General features: G+C 41.7%; 1 protein-coding gene across 2 annotated transcripts in view; it reads left to right on the forward strand.

Annotated features, from left to right (window-relative positions):
- The window catches only part of MGMT (O-6-methylguanine-DNA methyltransferase), a 298,803-nt gene that overhangs the window by 22,055 nt on the left and 250,522 nt on the right, over nucleotides 1–26,226 (forward strand). For both annotated transcript variants that reach the window (XM_077126412.1, XM_077126413.1), the window contains exon 3: nucleotides 1,580–1,716. In XM_077126412.1, the coding sequence (XP_076982527.1) occupies nucleotides 1,580–1,716 (137 nt within the window). The remainder of the gene's footprint in view (nucleotides 1–1,579; nucleotides 1,717–26,226) is intronic.

Consider the following 26,226-nt stretch of genomic DNA (forward strand, 5'->3'; position numbering starts at 1 on the left):
ATTTGCTAATGCTGCTGGAATATAGTATACCAGAAAAGGGTTGTCTTTTATAAAGGGGATTTATTAAGTTGCCAGTTTACAGCTTCTAAGGCCATAAAAATGTCCAAACTAAGGCATACAGAGTAAGATAGTGTGACTCAAGAAGGGCTGATGTCTGCCACATGGAAAGGCACATGGCTAGCGTCTGCATCCTCTCCTGGCTCCTGGTTTTGAGTGGCTTGCTCAGCCCCTGTGGATCCTTTTGGCTTCTGGCCTGCTTAGTATCTCTTGGGAAGGCAAAAGGTGACATCTGCTGGACTCTGCATCTCCAGACATCTGTGTCTAGGTATCTGCTTTCTTTGTTGGCACACCATACATCTCCTTCCACACTCCAAAAATCTCCAAATGTCTGTGTTTGTGTTGCTTTTGAGCGTTCTCTAAAATGTTTCCCCTTTTAAAGGACTCTAGTAAACTCATCAGGACCCCCCTTGAGTGTGTGGAGACACATCTTCATCTAATCAAAAGGTCACACACACAGTTGCATGTGCCACATCTCCACAGAAGCTTAGACTACCTATTGGCATGCCTAAGAGTTACTTCTGGAGGGCCTCTTTTGTTGCTCAGATGTTGCCTAATCAAATGGTTCCCCTTTACATTATTGAATCAGGATTATAGCTCATGGCTGCCCCCACAAGATTGAATTAGAAGAAAGAACATGGCTTTTCTGGGGTGCATGACATCTTCAGGCCAGCACATGGGGTGATCTAGGGGGCTCCTTCTGGGCTGGGTCATCCCTCTCTCTCTCTTGAGTTACCATCTTTCTCTTTCTGCCTTTCCCCTGCATCGGAATAATTCTTCTGAAATATGCATTTGCTTAAACCCCATCACTGGCTTCTCATTGCTCTAAGCACTTCAGATCTTTCTTTTAAACTTGTGCTGTGCTGACCAAAGTTAGTATCTATCGGAATTGTTTAACATGGATATATAACCACAAGAAAGCTTTTGCATATTTGTGCATTTTTTAATGTAAATTAAATATATATTGTTCCCAAGGCATTAGTGTTTTAATCCGGTCTTACACATCCTTTCCCAAGATGGCATGCTGAGTCTGGGGCCGCTGCCTAATTGTTGGCTGAGTCATCTCCATTTCCTTAATTCGTTTCATATGTGCTTTATTTTTAGATGCACTTTATTCAGAGTTGGTATCGAATGTCTTCAGTTTCACTATGGAGAAAATTGTCTGGTAATTGTTTTATGAAAGCAAGTTTAGCTTAGTTTTAGGTACTATTAAAATGAGCTCTCATTTCTCCTTCCTTCAACTCCGCATTGGTTCAAGTTAGTTGAAAAAAGGCATATAGTAACTTAAGAAAATATAAGAAAAGTATTCCATTGCTTGGCTATGCTAGAACTGTGGTATAATTTCCTGTCTTCAGATAACTGTATTGCCAAATAACACACATGATTGAATTCCAAAAATGAGGGAAAAGCTTTGGAAGATAGTTTATATCTTAAATAACTGGCGTTTTTCCTGTGCTGTAAAGAATGACCATACCCCTTCACATGTATTTTCTTATTTGATTTAATAATTGCCTCTCTTTAGGTGTTTGGGAGAATGGACAAGACCTGTGAAATGACGTGCAAACTGCTGGACAGCCCTGTTGGGAAAATAGAAATATCAGGCTGTGCGCTCGGTCTGCATGGGCTCAAGCTCCTTGGCCAGAAGCCTCTGCAAGCCAAGTAAGTAGGAATGGGATTCCCCAACCCCCTGCTGCTTGCTGTAAACATCGGGAAGCAGCACGTGTGATTACTCCTTGCCCTACACAATAACAGGGTAACATATATCCATAAGCCACAAAAGCTAGCATCTCTCTAAACATGATAAGGCCATTAATTTCATAGTCCTTTCATTTCCACATCCAGGTTTGTTGCCAAAGACTCCTCTACCAGGGATTAACGGCAGGGGCATGACCTGTAGTTAGCAGCCTTAAGATGTTTGACTAATGTTTACATGTACTGAGGAGTCCATTGATTATGGGCATTGGATGGATAGTTTGATTCTTCCCCTAATTTGGAAATGCCTTTGCGAATTTGGCAGGGATATTGTCAAAGGCCCACCAGGCTTTGCCGTTCCCGTAAGCCTGCCTGGTCAGCTGTATGCTACTGTCCTGGGATTCCTCCTGCTTTCATGGAGGTATGGGTAGACCATGTGCGTGCTGACCCTGTGGCGGCCGAGAACCCAGGTGGAGAAGAAGTGCAAGATTTCCTTCTTTCAGGACTTCCGGATATTCATTTCTGAGAGGACACATGTTTGTCTCTTTTTTTTGAACTATCCCCACTATATTCTCTAATTATAAAAACATAAACATTTTAAGGCAACACTTAATGTTGTGTTTTGAAATGCAGCATTAAATTTCCTCTATTCACTGATTGTGAATCATCATATTAAAGTGACAATTCTCATTATTTCTGACAGAAGAAGAATAAACCCACCCACTCCTATTCTCAGTGTTGGTCTTAACTGGCTAATAAACACTGTGCCAAGAACATTAGATAAAGAAAATGCATAGGAAACATAAAAATTGATTTTAATGGAGCCCTGTCAGAGACAGCCATAACAAGCACAAGTACGGTGATAAATATCAGGCCTCTCCATGAGGCCGAGAGTCTTAGAACTGCATAGCACAATCGATATAGCCTGTTTTTAAGACGAAAAATACGCAAACCTTTGAACTATATGAATACGCTGTTCTTGATTTCTATGAGAAGCAACTCACTGCTGTGTTCAGAAAACCACAGGCACCAAATAAATTTGTAGGAGACAATGTCATTTTGTCTTATAGCATATTCAGTTGAACAGAAAAAAAATTCAGAAAGTATGTCTTTGTTCTTTTCCTTTGGTAAAGGAAGTAACGATGTTCCTTAAAGTGAAGCTGTGGGTAGAAAAAGTAAGAACGGTTATAAGGTATAATTGGTTAAATGCCCATTTGGATTTGGGAATGGAGTGAAGATGAAGAGTCTTGTTTTTGAGTGTCTGCTTCATGTACTTTCTGAATAAAGTCAGGATTAGGTTTGGCTGTGAAAAAGAAAGACCTAGAAATAATCACTTTAACTGGACATGGCTGAGTGCTCCTAAAGGAGAATTTGTGGGTAAATGCTGGGCCCTGGGCTGGCAACTTGGAGGTCCTTGGGAACTTGGGTTCCTCCAGATACTATTCCTTGTCCTTGTGCTTCCGGCCAGCCGCTGGACCTAGCTGCCATGCTCCCCTTCCAAGCAGCAGGTAGAGGAGAATTAAGGGAGGGACCACCACCACCCTTTCCAGAAGAAACATCTACACTTCCTCTTTTTTTCTCATTGGCTAGAAATCCATTTCAAGGCCACATCTTAGCTGCAAGGATAGTAGTTAGGTATTCAGTTAGTATAAAAGTGGGAAATGGATTTTGAAGGGCAACCAACAGTCTCTGCTGTTTTATTATGGTTAATTGGAGGGGGGGCACTTTAAAGTTAGAGAATAATATGAAAACTACCTTATTGATACTCAGAATTAACATTTTTAAGCATTTTATTGTTTAAGAAAATGGTGTAAAAATTGCTAAATGAAATTCATGGGTTTTAAGTACAGTGTGATAGTTGTTACAAATACCTACTATCATGTAATAATGACCCAACTCAAGATGTGTCACATGCCAGAAAGTTCTCTTGTGCCCCCTTTCCATCATTCCCCACCCCCTGTTGGCATGCACTGTTCTGCTTTCTGTCATCATGTATTAATTTTGCTTGATCTTAAACTTCATATAAATGTAATTATACAATATTTTTTCTTTTTGTACCTGAATTCTTTTGTTCAACAATAATCGTTTTGTGGTTCATCCGTGTTGTTGTGTGTATCAGTAAGAAGTTCATTCTTTTTATTGTCAAGTATTATTTTTTTGTATGAGTAGACCACAGTTTGTTTATCCATTCTCTTGTAGATGGATATTTGAGTTTTCTAATTTTGAGCTACTATGGATAAAGCTGCCATTACCATTCTTGTTCACGTCTCTTTGTGGGCAGATATTTTCATTTTGTCTTAAACAGATTCCTAGGTGTGAAATTGCTGTATTGCATGGCAAATATATGTTTAACTTTATAAGAAATTGCCAAAAATTTTCCCACAGTTTTACCATTTCACATTCCCATCAACAATATATGAGAGTTCCGGTCACTCCATCCACTTGTCAACACTTGGTGTTGTCAGTTTTTTTAAATTTGCTTATTTGGGTGGATATAAAATATCTTATTTGTGGCTTTAACTTTCTTGGTGACATATGATATTGGATATCTGTATCTTCTTTAGTGAGGTGTCTGCTCAAATCTTTTGATCATTTTTAATTGGAGTTTTTCCCTTCCTGTTACTGGTTTGTAGTTCTTTATATAATTTGGATACGAGTCCTTTGTCAGTTATTGTATTGTAGTTACTTTCTTTTGGTCGGAGGCATTATTATTATCATTATTTGTAATGCTGTCTTAGGATGTGGAGAAGTTTTTAATTTTGAGTAAATCCCGTTTATAGTTTTTTTATGTTTAGCATTTTTTGTGTCCTAAGAAATATTTGTCTAACTCAATTTCACAAAGATATCCTCCTATGATTTCTTTTGAAACTTTATAATTTAAGCTTTTATATGGTATATCTGGTTCATCTTGATATACTTTTTTGCAAGGTATACCATTTATTTATTTGTGAGGTTATTTAGTTGTCCTAACATCTATTGTTGAAATTATTATTGTTTTTCCATTGAATCACCTTGGTTCCTTTGTCAGAAATCAATTGACTATGTAAGTGTGGGTCTGTATCTGGCCTCCCTGTTTTGTTCATTTGATTTCTTTGTATATTCTATGCCAGCATTAAACTGATGGATAATGTAGCTTTGTGATAAGTCTTGCAATCAGATAGCATGAGTCCTCCAACTTTCTTTTCTTTTTTTTTTAAAGGATTGTTTTGGCCTCGAGGGCTTTTCATTTTCCACATTACTTATCGAATCAAGGTGTTGACTTCTGCAAAAAAGTTTGTTAGGATTTTGATTGGGAGTTAATTACATCTACATATCAATTTGGGTAGGATTGATTTCATTTTAATATTGTATCTTCTCATTCATGACTGTGCTTTATCTGCATTTATTTAGGTCCTCTTTTAGATCTTCTCAGCAGTGGTTTAGTAGTTTCCAGAACAGAGTTCTTGCATGTTTTTTGTAAAGTTTACTTCTGCATTCTTTGTTTTGATGGGACTCTAAATCAGTTTTTAAAGTATTTAGAAGTGATTGTTACTTGTGTATTTAATTGATTTATATTCTGTGATCTCACTAAATTCACAGGGTTGCTTGAATATAGACAATCTGCTTCTTCCTTTCTGATATTTATGCTTTTTATTTATTTTTTCTTCCTTTATTACACTAGATAGGACCTCCAGTACAATGTTGAATAAAAACTGTGACAGCAGATATCTCTCTCTTGTTGCCAATTGTAGAGTTAAAGCTTTTAGTATTTCACCATTAAGGTCATATTACCTTTATCAGGTTTTGTAGATATCCTTTATCAAATTGAACAAATTTCTTTCTCTTCTAGTGTGTTGGGAGTTTATACCCTAAATGGACATTGAAGTTTGTAAAATTGGTTTTCTACAGGTGTTATCATAGTCAAATGATTTTTCTCCTTTGTTCTATAAATGTGATGAAATTAATTGGTTTTTGAATTTTAAACCAATCTTAAAATGGTTTAAATGGGATAAATGTCACTTAATTCACAATATATTGCCTTTTTTTATATATTGCTGGTTTAAATTTGCTAATATTTTGTTTAGGATTTATGTATTTGTGCTCATGAGGATTTTGGTGTATAATTATTTCTATTTTTGCAATGTCTTTGTCAGATTTTGGGATTAGAATTTGTCTGGCCTCAGAAAATGAGCCTAGAAGTGTCCCCTCTTCTTCTGTTTTCTGAATGCTTTATGTGTGGGATTGGTACTGTTTTTTCCTTGAATAGTTGGATAAACTCTCCCTTGAATTCGTCCAGGTCTGGGTTTTTTGTGTGGAATGGCATTGAGTGGATTTCCTTTTGTTTAATGGATTAGATGCAGTCCTAACCCACCTTACCCCATCGCTGGCTGTCTGCAGGTGAAGCTGAGTGATGCTCACAGGCTCCTCTCCTCTGACTCACTGGCTCTGGGCTCATGCTCTCACCATCCAGTTTGGGAGTGCTGTGGTTACCAGAATCATCTTTATTTCCTCAGAAGTTGTGTTACTTTCTTCAGTCAATAAATTGTAAGTTGGCCACCAGTGTTTTCTTTGGTGGAATTCCATCTGCACTTTGTACGACGTATGACTCCTCCCACGTTGGTCCGCTCACCTGTAACGGTGCTTTGTGTAGACATGAGCCCTGCTTCCTGCTGTTATTGTAGGTGACGTTACTCATTTACCTTGCTTCCCATGGGTGTAAAGATGATCGGTTTTAAAGCAGTGTAATCATAATATTTCTATAACTGATGCCAATATCAGGTTTCCACCAAGGACTCTCACATTCAAGAGAAATGGCACTTGCAAGGGCTTCACTGATTGTTCCCCATCCCCTTCCCCTGTGCCATCTTCATGTGACGCCAGAGGTTCGACCTATTCATTATTCCTTGCAGTGTCAAAAAATCAAATGACATGGGTCCTGGTATACATGTTTATTTTTCTAATGTTATTCTGGGCCTACATTTAGTTTTTCATGAGGTTAACCATGTTATTTGGTTACTCCAAAAGGTGGGTCATACCCACATTATCAAATAATAGCCATACCACTTTTGGATCTAGAAGGTAAGAAAGAGCTGTGTGCTTTGTCTTTCCCTTATAAAAGATTTACCCTCTTTTTTCATCCTTTTTTATGTCAACCTTTTTTGGAGAAATACAGGAATGTAATACTGAAAAGGCTATGCAGACAAACAAAGCAAACCCCTGTAAAGCCTTTTATATTTTGAAAGGTTTGAAAAGCTCATGCAGGCCATTGATAGGAATCTGCTGGTGCCCCCGTGGTAGTGGCCCTGCTGCTGTTTGCATGTTTGCTCTTGCAGCTTCTCCCCAAGCAGCTCTGGCGTGGAGACTGAGTGGGGATGTGTGGACTGGGCCTTCCCCTGCTCTATGGATTCCGTTATCTGATCGTCTGGACAGGGCCTCTGGACACCGGGCAGGCTGGCAAGGACCTGGGCCCTCTGACAAGTGTGGGCATACGAGGAGAGCACGTTCCTGGTGCATGCCTGTGCTATACCTGTGAGGAGCCCAGTGGCCCTGGGAAGAGCGTGGTGCCTCTGAGGTCTTCCTGAAGGGACTGGCGTTGCAACAGGCATTTGCTTCCTTCCTCCTCATCTTCACAGTTGGTCACCTGGCGAACATGGCATCTCCTGGGGGCCCTACACCTTGTCTGGGGGTGTGGCCTGAGGCCCCCTCATGCAGGCTGCGCATCCTTCCACCTGTACCTGCCTCTCCCTGCCTCTCCCCAGGCCAGGGCAGTTTGATCGCCTGCTTCTGACAGCTCCTCAGTCCATATGGCATAGAAACCTTTCGGGGAAGCCCACTCATTAATTCTTTCTGACAGATGGGGGGATTTTTTTTTTTTGCATGGACAGGCACCGGGAATCGAACCCCGGTCTCAGGCATGGCAGGCGAGAACTCTGCCTGCTGAGGCACCGTGGCCCGCCACGGATGGGGGAATTTTAATACAGATATTTGAGGTAGTCATATCATTGTAATTGAAGTTTCAAAGAGAAGAAAATATTCTTTAGAACAGACGTTTGAAGAATGTCTTGAAGAAGCACTCACAGTAAAAACAGCATTCAAAAATATCTCTATGTAGGACTCCTACTGGAACACATTTAGTTGTCTCATTGCTTTTCTTCAGTGGCTTGAAATCATGATTTGTGTTGTGTGTGCTTAAGTAATGTAATTATTTTGCACAGTGTTCTTTTAGGAGCTCCACTGAGTCAAATAAGCATGTTTCTAGGAAGCCTGGCCAGGCTCTTAAGCCCTGGCAAGACAGGAGCAGCTGTACCAGCTACCACTCTGGGTCTTGATTCCAACTCAGTCAGATTTGAAGGCTCTCGTCTCTGACTTGCTGGGGTAAATTATCAGTAATGGAAGGGAGTGGCTCTCATGGCTTCAGTTACCAGCAACACAAATTGTGCCTTTGAACAACTCTGCTAACTATATAGCAGTGCGTCCTTAGAAGCGAGATAGTATAGCCTCTTCCAGATTGGCGGCTACAAAGACAGGTAGCAAAGCAAGGATGTGTCTCTTTAGTCAAAGAATCTTGTGAAGAATTCCCTGTTCCCACGATGAAAAGGGTTCAGAGGGAGCCCACTGCCCACCCACTCAACCCCACTGAGTATGGCTGCAGACCTGGTACCGCTCTTGGGTTTTAGTGAAATCGAGGAAAGCAGTGTAAATCAGGTGGGGCTCTGCCGTGATGTGAGACAAGACCATGGCCTACACACTGCGCCTTCTGAGACGTGAGTGATGGGGATTTCATTGGGTCCGTTTGTGATTGTGCATATAAAATGGCAGATGAAACCCCTCTCAGACAGTTGCCCTGAATTCCAGGCTTGCTGGCACTGCAGAGCCAGCCTGAGTTGTAGTCACAATTCATCATGGCGTCTTTGTGTGCTGTCCCACCTGGACAAATAAAAAATAAGCCATGCATTACCTCATTAGCTTTCATCCCCTCATCCTCTTCTCTTAACTAGCCTTTTTTTTTTTTTAAAAGTGAATGGATTGTTTTCTTCCAGAGCCTTTTCATTGGTTCAGAATTTACCTGGAGCTGGGGCACAGGTGTCAACAGAAAGTTGGACAGTGTTTAAGCAGGTGACACTGAGATTTAATGTCCTTATATTCTGGACCCACCTAAGGAAAAGAAAGAGAGAGCAGCATAAAAGTTTTATTTTCTGTCAGTTTTACTGCTGTGTTTAAGGCAGACAGAAATGGGAAAACTTGTGTGTCCATGTCTGAGTCAGAAGAAGCTGGTTCATTTAATTTTAAGTCTGCCAGTATCCTCTTGGAAAGAAGAAAAGAACAGCTGAATGACAGCTACAAATATGTGGGTTCAAAATATGAACCAAACTGTCACAGTAAAGGATTGTTTTTTTTTTTAGAGTTTCTAACATTGGGAGTTTAAGAGCACTTTAAAAGAGGTAAAGTAGTTAACTTCAAACAGAGAAAAGTGCATGTTTTTGGCTCTGTGGAATGTTAAAATAATAATCCTAAAGCTCTGGTCCTTCCCGATTGATTTCCTTCTGCACGGCGTTGGGTATCACCCCGTTCTCTCCTGATGAGACGGCTCTCTTGTCCGTTCCAGCGCCACTGAGCACTTTCGTTTGCTTTCTAAGAAGGGAACATAAAATTTGGCAGATGTCAGCCCTGATTAAGAATTATGCTGCAGGTGTGGCAAGCAGACCTGGGGAGGGTGGACAGGAAAGCCCCCCAGATGCCCCATCCAGGCCACTCACCCTTGTAGCCGCTTCTGAGTACACATGGTTTAAGGAAAGCAATTCCTACTAGAGTTCCAGTGCTCTTCTAGGTCCTCTGCAGAGGCAGCATGGAATTGGGCTGCCTCGAGGTTCCCTGCAGGCCTATCCTTTTGGTACCCTGGAGGACAGAGAGGACAGGGCTCTCGCCATGCTGTCTGTGGCCTCTGGAAGCTGGCTGCTCCATGTCGCCCAGGTGCTTCCAGGCCTGACCCCTGCCCTGGCTCCGAATGGGTCCTGCCCTGGGGGGCCTGCATTCTGCTCTCAGGTGGCATCTGGCTCTATATCCCCCGCCTTCATTCCTGGGGTTGCTAGCCCTTCGTGCACTTCTCTCATTTTTTAAAATGCAATTTTATTGAGATATATTCAGACAGCAGAGAAACCATCTGAAGTATACCATTACTGGCTCACAGTATCATCACGTGGTTGTGCATACAGCTCCATGATCAAATTTAGAACATTTTCATTACTCAAGAAATGAAATAAAAATAAAAAATAAAACCCTAATCCTTCTATACTCCTTCTCCCTCCATATTATTGACCCACAGTGTTGGTGTGGTACATTTGTTACTGTTAATGAAAAGAATATTAAATATTACTATTAACTATAGTTCATAGTTTGCAATAGGTACATTTCCCCCATATATCCCTCTATTAATTCCTTACAATAATGCTGTATATCTATATCTGTTCTAGTTCATGAAGTAACTTTTTTATATTTGTATAGTTAATTACCGACATTGTCCACCACAAAATTCACTGTGTTATACATTCCCCTGATTTAACCTCTGACTTCCCTTCCGGTGACACACAGGACACTAAACTTCCCCTTTCCACCACACTCACACAGCGTTCAGCACTGTTTACTGTTCTCACAGTGACGTGCCCCCGTCACCTTTATCCATGTCCAAACGCTACGCTCACCCTGCTTAAACATTCTGCACATAGTAATCAAGGACTTCTTATTCTCGAACCTCGTTGTCTCTCCTGCTAACCTGTATTCTGTATTTTATGTCTGTGAGTTTATATGTTATAATTAGTTTGTATCAGTGAGCTCCTACAATATTTGTCCTTTTGTGTCTGACTAATTTTGTTTTTGCATGGACAGGAGCCGGGAAACAAACCCGGGTCGTGAAATACAGACAACTCTTAGTTATCTTGGGGCTGTTTTCATTCCCTCTTTCCAGAGGAGGTTGGGTTGCCAGAGGTCAGACCACGGTGGGCTAAGTGGGGACAGAAAGAGACTGACCCCCTTTGAGTGTCCGCTGCCTCCCGGGCTGGACCTGGCGCTGGGGCATCACCGCAGGCTCCTTCTCTGTCATGTCGTCGGGGTTGGTGGCACCTTGATGGTGCAAACGGTGTAGGTTGGGGAGGGGAGGCTGCTGGCAGGGCCTGGGGGGAACTTGGGGAAGAGGCAGAGGCTTGTCGATTTACATGACTACATGTGGAGGCCTGCACGAGGGTACCTCCTCTTTCTCTCCCTTTGTCCTCCTTCTCTGCTCTTGTCTAATGGCTTGGGAGGGCCACGAGACTGGCTTGCTCTGGTATCGGTTGTCGGAGCTCACATCGGTTTAGCAAGAAAGAGTTAATGGTAGAAGGTGAATGTTCCCTGTGGAATGTCTGGTTGGGAAATTCAGGCTGCGCTTGCAGGGATAAGAAGGGTACACCCCCTGCCCTCCCAGGGACGCCTCTCAGCACGTCTTTGGTTTGTGCGCCTTGTGGTTGTCGAGTGCGTGTGCCTGCACACTGGGGTTTGGTGCTGGTTGGGTGGCGGAGTTCCTGCCTTGTGAGGGAAGACACTTGTCTGAAGGTGACCCGGGGAGTTGTAGCTCGCAGCCCCTACTTTGGACCCTCCTCTGGGTGGTGGTCACATCACATTCACTTCTGCCCTCCTTTTCTGGAGGTCTGGCTGGGTAGCCACTCAGACTGTGATATGCTCTCATCATGTTTTACCATTGGCTTTTAATTTCCAGGAAGCTTTTTTTTTTGATCATCCACCTTTAACTAATATTTTAACTGGCAGTGACTGTGAATGATTTTCAGTTTTTGTTTTGAAAATATTAATGTCATTTAAGCTCAAAACTCTTAAAATAAATTTGTTTCCTTTAAAGATGGTGAGGATTTAGATCAGCCCCTTGATGTCACTATATAGGGTGGCCCTTGCATACCAATCAGTTCAGAATTTAAATTGAGTTAAAGGATAAATGAGTTTAATTTTTAAATTGAACTGAAGCATTGTCTTGTAGCAAATTCATCTGGGATTTTTATTTCCGGTTGCTGTGTCAAGTGACAGGACTGGGCCTTTTTATGATCCAAATTATGGCAAATAAATTTAGGATTCAGGTGCACCCACTCATTTACTCATTCTTTGGCCACTTGAGTGCCCACAGTGCAGCATGCCCTGTGTGCATGTCTAGATGACACAAAAGTGGCATGACAGCCCACCCGGCAGAGCCCAGCCCAGCCAGGGGATGGGCACGGGCAGGCAGGGAAATGCTGTTTCGTGTTTGCACATGTGGAGATGCTTGGTACCATCTATGCCGTAGGAAGTGTGATCATGGGCCTGGCAGTGGGCACTGCAGGCAGCCAGGCTGAGCTGTGGATTGGTGGCAGGACCAGTGGACCTGGCATCTGGCAGGAGGCGGCATTAGTGACATCATGAGCTCTCTTGTGGGTGACAGACTGGGCAGTGTTGCTCTCCCCATGCTAGGGCCCAGAGAAGAAGAGAGAAAGCTTAGGAGAAGAGAAGAAGAAGCTGGAGGAGCAGCTCAACACATGAGCTGGCCAATAAGAAGTATCCACGAAGGTGAAAGGAAAGCAGAGGAGAAAAGAACTGGGGTAGGGAGTAGAGCCCGGCAGGCTGAGGACAGAGTGAGGATTGGGCCGCAATTACTTTGGGGTAGCTGTTCCCTCAGAAGCTGACTCTGGAGAGTATCTGTTGATTTTGGGTTTTCTTCAAGCTGTGAAAATAGGAATTCTTTGACACCATGGACTTCTTTGAGACCGGCATGCAGTATCTAAACTGTTTTGCAGCTTTGAATTTTTTGTGCCAGCTAATGGGCACTTGCTCCCCAGTATGCCCGAAGCATAAATGGTTCTCTGTCCAAAACCAAAACGGATTCCTACACAAGAGTTGCAGAGAGGCAGAGAGCAAGTGTACATGGGGTCTGCTTGCAGCAATGCCACACTTTCTAGTTGGTCCTTGGAGCCCTGCAGCAATGCCACACTTTCTAGTTGGTCCTTGGAGCTTCGTGTTGGGGTGGGTGGGGGCACAGTGGCGGCAGGTATGTCTTCACCAGGCCTGTGGGCTTGGCACTTGGGAACTCTCCTGTGAAGCGGCCTCCATTTCCTTTAGACTGGGTGACAGCCTCCCTGTGTGGCCTAATTCATGGTGACTGCACGATGGGAACCGAGATGAGTGCTCTGGCCTTCTCTCTGGGTCACGCTGGGGCTGTCTTGTGCAGGTTGCTGGGTGGTGCAATACTTGCATTGTGTTTTGAGGGGATTATAGTTTTTTTACCAAGACTTTCCTGATGGAATCTGTGTGATTACTTTTAAAACTTCTTTGTGAGCTTCCTGAGCTCCCGGTGAGGCACTTAGAAAGCGCTCTGGCTCAGCTCCTCCCTCTGTGTGCAGCTGGGGAGCAGCCGTGGCACTTCAAACCCCCAGCCAGGAAAGCAGACCTTCTCCTGCTCCCATAGAGCCTCCTAGCCTGGACCTGAATGGGCCTGTGGGCGGGCAAAAAAATGTCTGTGCACATAGCATTTTTGTGTGTGTATGTGTGTGTGTATACACACAATCTACGTATATAAGATAATTCTAGAAATTTCTGTTCTACTTCTTTAGTATTGTATTAAAACTGAATATTTCTAAAACTTAGCAAAAATAAATTATTCTTCTGAATTTGTAGATACCCCCAAAAGTAGCGTCCCTCAAGTAGAGGTTTTTCCTTTCTAAAAATCCTCTGAAAAAAATTCCAGCTCTTTAATTATTGCCTCATCCAGTTCAGTAGCTCTGTTAGGAAGCATTATTGTAGAACTAAAAACTGCTCTTTTTATTAAAAAGAACTGGGTCACATATTTTCAAGTTTCTGGCCTGATCAGATCTTCTCTAGGTAAATGCAACTTTTTTTGTAAATTCTACAGTAACACCGTAGTTGTAGAAGTGCTGCTGAAAATCCTCTGCTGTTTTCTGGTCCTGCAGGTAGCCAGGTCTTGCATTTCATTCGCCCATGGCCTGAGCTTCTGGGGTATCATAGGCTCTGTTGGGTGCTGTGGATGAGGCTGGGTGGTGCTGGGCAGCCCTTCCTCACTCTCAGGAAATGGAGAAAGGAGGCTCCACATGCACACATATGGACACTAAATGTCAAATGAAGACATGAGTCACATGAAGCTGTGGCATTCAGTGGAGAGGCAGCCATGGGCTGGAACAGTTAAACTTATAACCCCCAGGTAGCCCATAGGTGTCCTACACTGGACTCATGTGCTCCTCCCTGTACCTCCTCCTATGGCCCTTGGAGAAACAGGTTGAAACTGAGCCATGCTGTGCCCCCTGTTTCTCTGACCCCAGTTTTCTGGGAGAGTCCCACCCTCTCTACCTGCTCAGGTGTTTCCTTCCATCTGTTTGTATGCAGTTATTAACCACTCTTCAGAGAGTTGAAGAAATACTGATTTGAGATCAAATAGTAATTAAAACTTGCCCAGACATTTTTCTGCAGAGCAAATACAGATGGCTAAAAAACACATTAAGAGGTGCGCATCTTCATTAGCTTATAAGGGAAATGTGGATCAAGACTACATGACATATATCACCTTACACCTATATGAGTGACTGCTATTAAACAGGAAACTACAAATGTTGGAGAGGATGTGGAGAAATTGTAATACTTATGCACTCCGGTGGGAATGTATAATGGCACAGCTGCTATGAAAGACAGTTTGGCAGTTCCTGAGAAGACTAAATGTTGAGTTATCCCGTGACCTGGCAGTACCACTACTTGGTATATACTCAGAAGAACTGAAAGCAGTGACACAGACTCTTGCGCACTGATGTTCATAACAGCATTATTCATAAATTGCCAAAAGTTGGAAATAATCCAAGTGTCCATCAACAGATGAACAGTTAAACAAAATATGGTATATACGTGCAAGAGAACACAGGCCTACCTATAGTTATCCCTAAGAATTACTTCCAGGAGACTTCTTTTGTTGCTCAAAAGTGACCTCTTTCTCTCTTTAAGCCCAGCTCTGCAAGTGCGATCATTGCCTTCCCCTCTACGTGGGATATGACATCCAGGGGTGAAGTCTCCCTTACATTGTGGGACATAACTCCTAGGGATAAGCCAGGTCCTGGCACTATGGGATCAACAACACCTTCCTGACCAAGAGGGGGAAAACAAATGTAACAAAATAATGGCTAGGAGAGTTCAAATAGAGTCAAGAGGCTATTCTGTAGGCTACCTTAATGCACACTTTAGCTAGGTACTGCTGATTATCACGGTTTTCCAAACCCCAACCAAAACCATTCCTTTTGACCCTGAAGAACACCTAGGGGCTCTATCTGAGATTCTTCAAAAGTTTCACATACTAAGAATACTTTCTAGAAACCTGCAATCCCCAGATGAGTTCCTAGGCCAGAAAAGTCCTGAAACCTAGAGGGGCCATCCTCTCCAGAACATCAACTAGTTCCATCCTCCTGTCCCATATTATCAATATGCCTTTCAAAAATGAAACAGGTAGATAGGGCAGAGTCCAAATACCCCTAAAAATTAGGAGAAAGATCAAAGTGGGAAGAGGTATGTAACAGATAAGACAGGATTTAAACAGGAGTATGACTGCTGAATCATATTGATATTTCTTTTAGTCTCCAATGTCTTGGAGCAGCTAGAAGGAAAAACCTAAAATGGTGTAATAGTAACCTATACCAAACTCTGAAATCTGTTCTATAGTACTTTGTAATCTATTGCTTATATATATATATATGCTATATTTCCTAATAAAAAATGTTTAAAAAAACAAAGTTGCCTAGGCAAATTGTAAAGCTTCTGGTGGATAGATGTTAACATAGTGCTAATTTTTCTCAACGAATCTTCTGGAATTTCCTAGGTCCTTAGAATGTCAGAAACTGTGAGGGACCCTGGGGAGTGTCCAGGCCCACTTTGTGACTTTTTCAGGGGAAGAGAGACCTGCAATTGGAGAATCTGTTTCCATGTTCCTAGGTTGGGGCTCTTTCTGTTACTTAAGAAGGGTTCCCTTGAGCAGGCTCAGGCACTGAAGGCTGAGTTTCTTGTGAGGGGTATGAATTGCTGGAGTTAGTTAGCCTTAATCTCATGGGGACCCACTTGCCCCTCATTTGGCATTTGTGGGTTCAGGATAATTTAGAGCTTTCCAGTGGCAGTCAGGTCTCCCCATCTTGTGAGAGGGCTGAGTACTGGCCAGTAGTGGTGATACCCAGGGAGGACCGGAGGAGAAGGATGAAACCAAGAAGCCAAGCTGGGTTGGCAAAGGAGAGGCATGGATGCGTTCAGACCATTTGTGCTAGAGAAGTGGGAGGCCCCTGGCTGCCTTTGCAGGGTGAAAATAGGGAGTGTTGGGAGACCCGGGTAGGGGAGTCCCCATGGGCTGTGGTTTTGCTGCAAATCCCTCCAGGGTTAATGGGAGGGATTGAAAAAGCAGGGTGGGGTTAGATGCCGGAGCACAGAGAATGGGCCGGTGTACAGCCTTGGGCCCCAGTGCCCTGCCCTGCCCCATCACGCCATTTTCTGTGATTCATATCTAGTTAGTTGCCTGATTTCTTAGTTAGAATTTGTTCATTTATTAATTTTGGCAAAAATGTTAAAGGAAAGAAAAATAAGTTTTTTGGTAATTGGAATTTGCTGACATTATCCAGTATCATCCATCCCCTAACCACCGATGCCTCCTCCTGTTGATTATATCACGTTAGAACAAGAACCAGATTTCTCCCTTCTTATTTTTTCATTTCATTAATTTCTCCCACAATTCTACAACCTTGCTTCCCTTAACTTTCTCAGGTCAGCTCCTGGGATCTCATATTAAAGGAATAATTAATCATATTAATTTTCTGGCTTTTTGCATCTGAGTATTCAACAACTCTCCAGATTTTTATTGCCTAAAAATCCATATGCCTAAGAGATACCACCATCAACTGTGAATTATCTTCTGTAGAAGAAATTGGCAAACAACTTTGGAGTTGCATTTTTAGCCTTAATATCGGCAGGCCAAAAAGCATGATCAGTATTTATGAAGTTCCTTGATTTAAAATACAAACAATAAAGTTTCTTAAGGTGGGTTCCCATCTACATCTATTATTTAAAAACCCTTGAAGTTATTTTACCATATGACATTTTAATTTTTTTTTTTTAACTTTTTGACAAATTGTATGTAGGAAAATTAGTTTGCTTGCATGAAAAGTTCTCTGTTTGCAAACGTGAACAATTTTGCTGGTTAACCTGTCTAGAGGTGATTTTTTTTTTTTTTTGGTCAAAATGTGACTTTGATGGTGTATTTGAAAGACTTAGGGCCACAGCTGGAAGTCCACTGTGATGGAGAGGCCCATTTGGAGGAAGAGAGTTGTGTTTCAGCCCAGGCATTATGGGGATCATTTATACCCACAAAACTACAATATATAATACTTCATATCTTTTATCATATATGTATAATAATTTGTGTGTTTTTTGTTAATTTATTTTCAGTTTATCTACTTGGTCTGGTCAGATAGAACCATACATTGGAGACAAATCATCAGCATTTAGTCTGGATTGTAAGTGTCTTAGCACAAGAGAGTCACAAAGTCCTAGCTAGGAGAAAGGAAGGAATTCTCTTTCATGCATGCATAATCAATAAAGTTTTGACCCAATTACCCTTTACAACCCAGGGTTGCTGGATTTCCCCAAGCCAAGAGAAAGTGTCTGGAGACCAGAATTCTTTTAAAAAGTAAGCAAAGCTACCTTGCCTGGAGCGAGGGCTGACTGCTCAGTGTTCTCTTCCTCAGGGGTTGGAGCTGACTTTGGTGGCGCCATGTTGTCCCTTCCTCCTTCATCTGCACACCCTGACATGAAGGGTGTGGGGGACTACAGGCTGAGGCAGAATAATGTGGTCAGATTTTTTTTTTTTAATTAATTAAAAAAAAAAATTAACACAACATTTAGAAATCATTCCATTCTACATATGCAATCAGTAATTCTTAATATCATCACATAGATGTATGATCATCATTTCTTAGTACATTTGCATCAATTTAGAAAAAGAAATAGCAAGACAACAGAAAAAGAAATAAAATGATAATATAGAGAAAAAAATAAAAATAAAAAATACAAAAAAATATATTTAAAAAAACAAACAAACAAAAAAACTATAGCTCAGATGCAGCTTCATTCAGTGTTTTAACATAATTACATTGCAATATTGCAATTAGGTAGTATTGTGCTGTCCATTTTTGAGTTTTAGTATCTAGTCCTGTTGCACAGTCTGTATCCCTTCAGCTCCAATTACCCATTATCTTACCCTGTTTCTAACTCCTGCTGGTCTCTGTTACCAATGACATATTCCAAGTTTATTCTCTAATGTCGGTTCGCATCAGTGGGACCATACAGTATTTGTCCTTTAGTTTTTGGCTAGTCTCACTCAGCATAATGTTCTCTAGGTCCATCCATGTTATTACATGCTTCATAAGTTTGTTCTGTCTTAAAGCTGCATAATATTCCATTGTATGTATATACCACAGTTTGTTTAGCCACTCCTCTGTTGATGGACATTTTGGCTGTTTCCATCTCTTTGCAATTGTAAATAATGCTGCTATAAACATTGGTGTGCAAATGTCCGTTTGTGTCTTTGCCCTTAAGTCCTCTGAGTAGATACCTAGCAATGGTATTGCTGGGTCGTATGGCAATTCTATATTCAGTTTTTTGAGGAACCGCCAAACTGCCTTCCACAGTGGTTGCACCCTTTGACATTCCCACCAACAGTGGATAAGTGTGCCTCTTTCTCCGCATCCTCTCCAGCACTTGTTATTTTCTGTTTTGTTGATAATGGCCATTCTGGTGGGTGTGAGATGATATCTCATTGTGGTTTTGATTTGCATTTCTCTAATGGCCAGGGACATTGAGCATCTCTTCATGTGCCTTTTGGCCATTTGTATTTCCTCTTCTGAGAGATGTCTGTTCAAGTCTTTTTCCCATTTGGTAATTGGGTTGGCTGTCTTTTTGTTGTTGAGTTGAACAATCTCTTTATAAATTCTGGATACTAGACCTTTATCTGATATGTCGTTTCCAAATATTGTCTCCCATTGTGTAGGCTGTCTTTCTACTTTCTTGATGAAGTTCTTTGATGCACAAAAGTGTTTAATTTTGAGGAGCTCCCATTTATTTATTTCTTTCTTCAGTGCTCTTGCTTTAGGTTTAAGGTCCATAAAACTGCCTCCAATTGTAAGTTTCATAAGATATCTCCCTACATTTTCCTCTAACTGTTTTATGGTCTTAGAACTAATGTTTAGATCTTTGATCCATTTTGAGTTAACTTTTGTATAGGGTGTGAGATACGGGTCCTCTTTCGTTCTTTTGCATATGGATATCCAGTTCTCTAGGCACCATTTATTGAAGAGACTGTTCTGTCCCAGGTGAATTGGCTTGACTACCTTATCAAAGATCAAATGTCCATAGATGAGAGGGTCTATATCTGAGCACTCTATTCGATTCCATTGGTCGATATATCTATCTTTATGCCAATACCATGCTGTTTTGACCACTGTGGCTTCATAATATGCCTTAAGGTCCAGCAGCGTGAGACCTCCAGCTTCGTTTTTTTTCCTCAAGATACTTTTAGCAATTCGGGGCACCCTGCCCTTCCAGATAAATTTGCTTATTGGTTTTTCTATTTCTGAAAAATAAGTTGTTGGGATTTTGATTGGTATTGCATTGAATCTGTAAATCAATTTAGGTAGGATTGACATCTTAACTATATTTAGTCTTCCAATCCATGAACACAGTATGCCCTTCCATCTATTTAGGTCTTCTGTGATTTCTTTTAACAGTTTTTTGTAGTTTTCTTTGTATAGGTCTTTTGTCTCTTTAGTTAAATTTATTTCTAAGTACTTTATTCTTTTAGTTGCAATTGTAAATGGAATTCGTTTCTTGATTTCCCCCTCAGCTTGTTCATTGCTAGTGTATAGAAACGCTACAGATTTTTGAATGTTGATCTTGTAACCTGCTACTTTGCTGTACTCATTTATTAGCTCTAGTAGTTTTGTTGTGGATTTTTCTGGGTTTTTGACGTATAGTATCATATCATCTGCAAACAGTGATAGTTTTACTTCTTCCATTCCAATTTTGATGCCTTGTATTTCTTTTTCTTGTCTAATTGCTCTGGCTAGAACCTCCAACACGATGTTGAATAATAGTGGTGATAATGGACATCCTTGTCTTGTTCCTGATCTTAGGGGGAAAGTTTTCAATTTTTCCCCATTGAGGATGATATTAGCTGTGGATTTTTCATATATTCCCTCTATCATTTTAAGGAAGTTCCCTTGTATTCCTATCTTTTGAAGTGTTTTCAACAGGAAAGGATGTTGAATCTTGTCAGATGCCTTCTCTGCATCAATTGAGATGATCATGTGATTTTTCTGCTTTGATTTGTTGATGTGGTGTATTACATTAATTGATTTTCTTATGTTGAACCATCCTTGCATACCTGGGATGAATCCTACTTGGTCATGATGTATAATTCTTTTAATGTGTTGCTGAATTCGATTTGTTAGAATTTTGTTGAGGATTTTTGCATCTATATTCATTAGAGAGATTGGTCTGTAGTTTTCTTTTTTTGTAATATCTTTGCCTGGTTTTGGTATGAGGGTGATGTTGGCTTCATAGAATGAATTAGGTAGCTTTCCCTCCACTTCGATTTTTTTGAAGAGTTTGAGCAGAGTTGGTACTAATTCTTTCTGGAATGTTTGGTAGAATTCACATGTGAAGCCGTCTGGTCCTGGACTTTTCTTTTTGGGAAGCTTTTGAATGACTGATTCAATTTCTTTACTTGTGATTGGTTTGTTGAGGTCATCTATTTCTTCTTGAGTCAAAGTTGGTTGTTCATGCCTTTCTAGGAACTTGTCCATTTCATCTACATTGTTGTATTTATTAGCGTAAAGTTGTTCATAGTATCCTGTTATTACCTCCTTTATTTCTGTGAGGTCAGTGGTTATGTCTCCTCTTCCATTTCTGATTTTATTTATTTGCGTCCTCTCTCTTCTTCTTTTTGTCAGTCTTGCTAAGGGCCCATCAATCTTATTGATTTTCTCATAGAACCAACTTCTGGTTTTATTGATTTTCTCTATTGTTTTCATGTTCTCAATTTCATTTATTTCTGCTCTAATCTTTGTTATTTCTTTCCTTTTGCTTGCTTTGGGGTTAGTTTGCTGTTCTTTCTCCAGTTCTTCCAAGTGGACAGTTAATTCCTGAATTTTTTCCTTTTCTTCTTTCTGATATAGACTTTTAGGGCAATAAATTTCCCTCTTAGCACTGCCTTTGCTGCGTCCCATAGGTTTTGAAATGTTGTGTTTTCATTTTCATTCGCCTCGAGATATTTACTAATTTCTCTTGTAATTTCTTCCTTGACCCACTCATTGTTTAAGAGTGTGTTGTTGAGCCTCCACGTATTTGTGAATTTTCTGGCACTCTGCCTGTTATTGATTTCCAACTTCATTCCTTTATGATCCGAGAATGTATTGTGTATGATTTCAATCTTTTTAAATTTTTTGAGACTTGCTTTGTGACCCAGCATATGATCTATCTTTGAGAATGATCCATGAGCACTTGAGAAAAAGGTGTATCCTGCTGTTGTGGGGTATAATGTCCTATAAATGTCTGTTAAGTCTAGCTCATTTATTGTAATATTCAAATTCTCTGTTTCTTTATTGATCCTCTGTGTAGATGTTTTGTCCATTGATGAAAGTGGTGAATTGAAGTCTCCAACTATTATGGTAGATGTGTCTATTTCCCTTTTCAGTGATTGCAGTGTATTCCTCACATATTTTGGGGCATTCTGATTCGGTGCATAAATATTTATGATTGTTATGTCTTCTTGTTTAGCTGTTCCTTTTATTAGTAGGTAGTATCCTTCCTTGTCTCTTTTAACTGTTTTACATTTGAAGTCTAATTTGTTGGATATTAGTATAGCTACTCCTGCTCTTTTCTGATTGTTATTTGCATGAAATATCTTTTCCCAACCTTTCACTTTCAACCTATGTTTATCTTTGGGTCTAAGATGTGTTTCCTGTAGACAACATATAGAAGGATCCTGTTTTTTAATCCATTCTGCCAGTCTATGTCTTTTGATTGGGGAATTCAGTTCATTAACATTTAGTGTTATTACTGTTTGGGTAATACTTTCCTCTACCATTTTGCCTTTTGTATTATATATATCATATCTGAGTTTTCTTCTTTCTACACTCTTCTCCACACCTCTCTCTTCTGTCTTTTCGTATCTGACTCTAGTGCTCCCTTTAGTATTTCTTGCAGAGGTGGTCTCTTGGTCACAAATTCTCTCAGTGACTTTAGTCTGAAAATGTTTTAATTTCTCCCTCATTTTTGAAGGACAATTTTGATGGATATAGAAGTCTTGGTTGGCAGTTTTTCTCTTTTAGTAACTTAAATATATCATCCCACTGTCTTCTAGCTTCCATGGTTTCTGCTGAAAAATCTACACATAGTCTTATTAGGGTTTCCCTTGTATGTGATGGATTGTTTTTCTCTTGCTGCTTTCAAGATCCTCTCTTCCTCTTTGACCTCTGACATTCTAACTAGTAAGTGTCTTGGAGAACGCCTATTTGGGTCTATTCTCTTTGGTGTGCGCTGCACTTCTTGGATCTGTAATTTTAGGTCTTTCATAAGAGTTGGGAAATTTTCAGTGATAATTTCTTCCATTAGTTTTTCTCCTCCTTTTCCCTTCTCTTCTCCTTCTGGGACACCCACAACATGTATATTTGTGCGCTTCATATTATCATTCAATTCCCTGATCCCTTGCTCAAAGTTTTCCATTCTTTTTCCTATAGTTTCTGTTTCTTTTTGGATTTCAGATGTTCCATCCTCCAGTTCACTAATTCTAGCCTCTGTCTCTTTAAATCTACCATTGTAGGTTTCCAGTGTCTTTTTCATCTCTTCTACTGTGTCTTTCAATCCCATAAGTTCTGTGATTTGTTTTTTCAGACTTTCCATTTCTTCTTTTTGTTGATCCCATGCCTTCTTCATGTCCTTCCTCAGTTTATTGATTTGGTTTTTGAAGAGGTTTTCCATTTCTGTTCGTATATTTAGAATTAGTTGTCTCAGCTCCTGTATCTCATTTGAGCTATTGGTTTGTTCCTTTGATTGGGCCATATCTTCAATTTTCCTGGTGTGATTCGTTATTTTTTGCTGGCGTCTGGGCATTTAATCAGATTTCCCTGAGTGTGGGACCCAGCAGGTTGAAAGACTTTCCTGTGAAGTCTCTGGGCTCTGTTTTTCTTATCCTGCCCAGTATGTGGTGCTTGTCTGTCTGCGGGTCCCACCAGCAAAAGATGTTGTGGCTCCTTTAACTTTGGAAGACTCTCGCTGCTGGGTGTGTGGTGGAAACAGGGGAAAGGTTGTAGGTTGGTTTTCATGGCTTCAAATTGTGAAGTCCTGGGATCTGAATTCCTTGAGAGAGGGATTCCACCTGAGTTGTGTTTCACCCCTCCGGCGGGGAAGTTTCAGGTGGTAGAGAGCCCTGAAAGCAGCCTGTTTCTGCGTTCGGGGCAGTTTCAACCTGTGTAATCCCAGCGCTGAGCCCAGACGCAACGAAGCCTCCGTAGAAACAGCTGCAGAATGTTCTGTTTTGCCCCCTTTCCTCTTTTTCAGTTATCCCAATCGGCGACTTCCGCCTTGATCAGTTTCGCCTGAGCTGAGGGCCTATTTTTAGTAGTCAGAAGTTGTTCATTAATGCCACTATTGGTGTTAGGTTGGGCTCAGTCTCTACTACTGTTGGAGACTCTTTCCTTTCCCTCTGGGAAGTCGCCTGTGAGGGTGGGTCGCCAGCTGCCGCGGCTTGGGGAACCGCTGTTCCGAGGCTCCCAGCCGGCCCGGGAAGCCGCGCGTGTGGAAGGGGCTGCAGTCGCTGGCCACTGCGGCTTGGGAAACCACTGTTCCGAGACTCCCAGCCGGCCCGGGAAGCCCCGCGTGGGGGTGGGGCGTCGGCCGCCGCAGCTTGGGGAACCGCCAATCCGAGGTTCCCAGCCGGCCCGGGAAGCTGCGTGTGTGGAAGGGGCTCTGGTCGCTGGCCATCGCGGCTTGGGGAACCGCCGATCCGAGGCTCCCAGCTTGCCTGGAAAGCCGCCCGTGGGGGAGGGGCGCCGGATGCTGTGGCTCGGGGAACCACTGATCCAAAGCTCCCAGCCGACCCGGGAAGGAGGGAGGGAGGGGCTCCAGCCGCCAGCCGTCGCGGCCCAGCGAAGCGCGCGCCTCTCGGGGACCTCACCGCAGTGGAGTCTCTTAGCCGGTCCAGCCGTTCCAGAATAGGGTACGCTGTGTGTCTGGTCTCTGTCGTGGCTCCGGGAGCTGTTCTGTACTATTTCTAGTTCTTTAGTAGTTGTTCCGGAGGAGGAACTAAGACCCGTGCGCCTTACTAAGCTGCCATCTTCTCCGGAAGTCCCTCTGTGGTCAGATTTTTGTGATGGACAGGAAGGAACTTTGAAGAGGTATCAAATATTATACAAACATAAGGGTATCATTGTTAGGAAAAACAGGATCCCAGTGCAAAGAAACTGCTGGAGCTTAGAGCCTGTTGTATCTTAATCCCAGAGTTAGGTGCCCTGCCTGTGATTTGACCTGGGCTCAGGTTCAGGGTACCTTATTCAAGTGAGAGGTTCAGATCCCCACGTAGTGATAATTATGATACTTTGGGTGATAACCACAAGACATGGAACCAGGGTGAGAATAGCAAAGGAACAAATTTTATCCCACTGTTGTCTATGTCAAAAAAGAGTTATTGTTTTGACTAAATACGCTGATCCATTAGCAGGGACATTATGAAAGAATGGCCAATACATCAACAGTTAGGGCCACAAGATGGCAAGGGCACAGCTATCCCAACTCCTTAGGTGAACAAGTTCATGTTTCCGCATATGCTCCTTAGTAGGATTGGCTCTCCCACAAGGAAGAGGGGCTTGGCTGTATAACTTGCTCTGGCCAACCAAGCAACTTGGTTAGTGTAAACCAAGTAGAACCTTTAAAAGAGCTGGCTGGGATGGGCTACCTCGCTCCTGAGGTTAAGTTTGCAGGGCCATGAAGTTGGGCTCCCTGGCATGTGAGGTTGGGCTTCTTTGCTTGTGTGGTTGTGCTTGCTAGTACATGAGATTGACTTGCTGGCCTGTAAGGTGGCTTTCTTGCTTGGGAGGCGGGGGTTGCTGGCTTCTACTGCTCTTTGTCCCAAAAGGTGAACATCAAGTACAGACCTGCATCTACTAGGAGCACCAGACCCAGCTCAGTCCTGCCCAGCCTGGATTCCCTGACCCCAGTTGACTCAAATGTTGCTTTCAGTCCCTGGGTTTTTTCCTTAGGCCCCGTCCCAACATTCTTAGTACTTTACCCAGCTTGGCACACAGCAGGCCTCCTCAATGAACTGCGAATATATGAACGGGTGGCGTGTTCACCCTGCTTATTACAGAGGCAAGTTGAAATGGAGGAAAGCAGCAAGAAAGTTAAGGACCATTATTTCCATAAGAATAAAGAGAGGCTCTCATATTCAGAAAGGAGATGAGGTATATGAGAACTAAAAATGTGGGCTTATAATTTTGAAAACATATAAGTAGGTTACAAGTAAAATTTTGTTTGTTAAGCCTTTAGCTAAATTGAGTGCACCTTCTAGTCGATGTGTGATTTAACTGCAAGAAACATGCCTGGTAGTTTATTTCTCTCTGTATCTGTGCTAGAGAATCAGTTCTGTTTTCACAGAGAATTTTGGGTTGTAAGCCTGTTTGCCTGGTCCATACAGTGAAGCACTGCACTGATTGTATGCAGACTGCCTTGTAGAGTGATGGTTCCTGTGGCATTTAGACCATGACTGGGGGAGAGAGGTTGTTGGGGGCAGGGGGTGGGGGCATTCCCTTTTGGTTGATATTTATTGAAGAACTGCAATCCAGATACCAAAATCCAAAGGCACAGAAGTGAAGACCACTCCAAAATCCTTTCCAGGAGGTTATTTTTATTTTGCTTTTCTATACGTCTATAATAACCTTTTAACATTTCCCCAGCTTTGTCATTAATGTATGTAAAAATATTAAAAGCCCTTGTATATTACATTAAAAACTATGTCAGCTGCCCTGCCTTTTTCTATTTATTAAAACTTTTCAAGCAGTGAAAACATTTTACTTGTTAATGAGGGAAAGTGGGAGAAGTTAATGACATAGCGCCTGGCTCCACAAAGCTGTCTCCATGTACCCATGCACAGCTAGCTCTGTCCCGCTGCCATATGCAGTTTAATTTCTGTGATAGGGTTCAGTAAGCACATGTAAACAGATTTAATGATTTGCATCAGTAGATCATTTCTCAGTTTAATATCCTCTGATATTTTGGGTCAACGACTTTTTTCTTTGGGAGGCTGGTACATTTCTAAAGCTAAAATTATTAATATCGATAATATTACATTTTGTTCAAATGAATTCAGATAAATATATCATTTTTTCAGTCAGATTTCTACATTACTTT

This window comes from Tamandua tetradactyla, chromosome 13 (assembly GCF_023851605.1).
Source record: "Tamandua tetradactyla isolate mTamTet1 chromosome 13, mTamTet1.pri, whole genome shotgun sequence".
In the NCBI taxonomy this organism is placed as follows: Eukaryota; Metazoa; Chordata; class Mammalia; order Pilosa; family Myrmecophagidae; genus Tamandua; species Tamandua tetradactyla.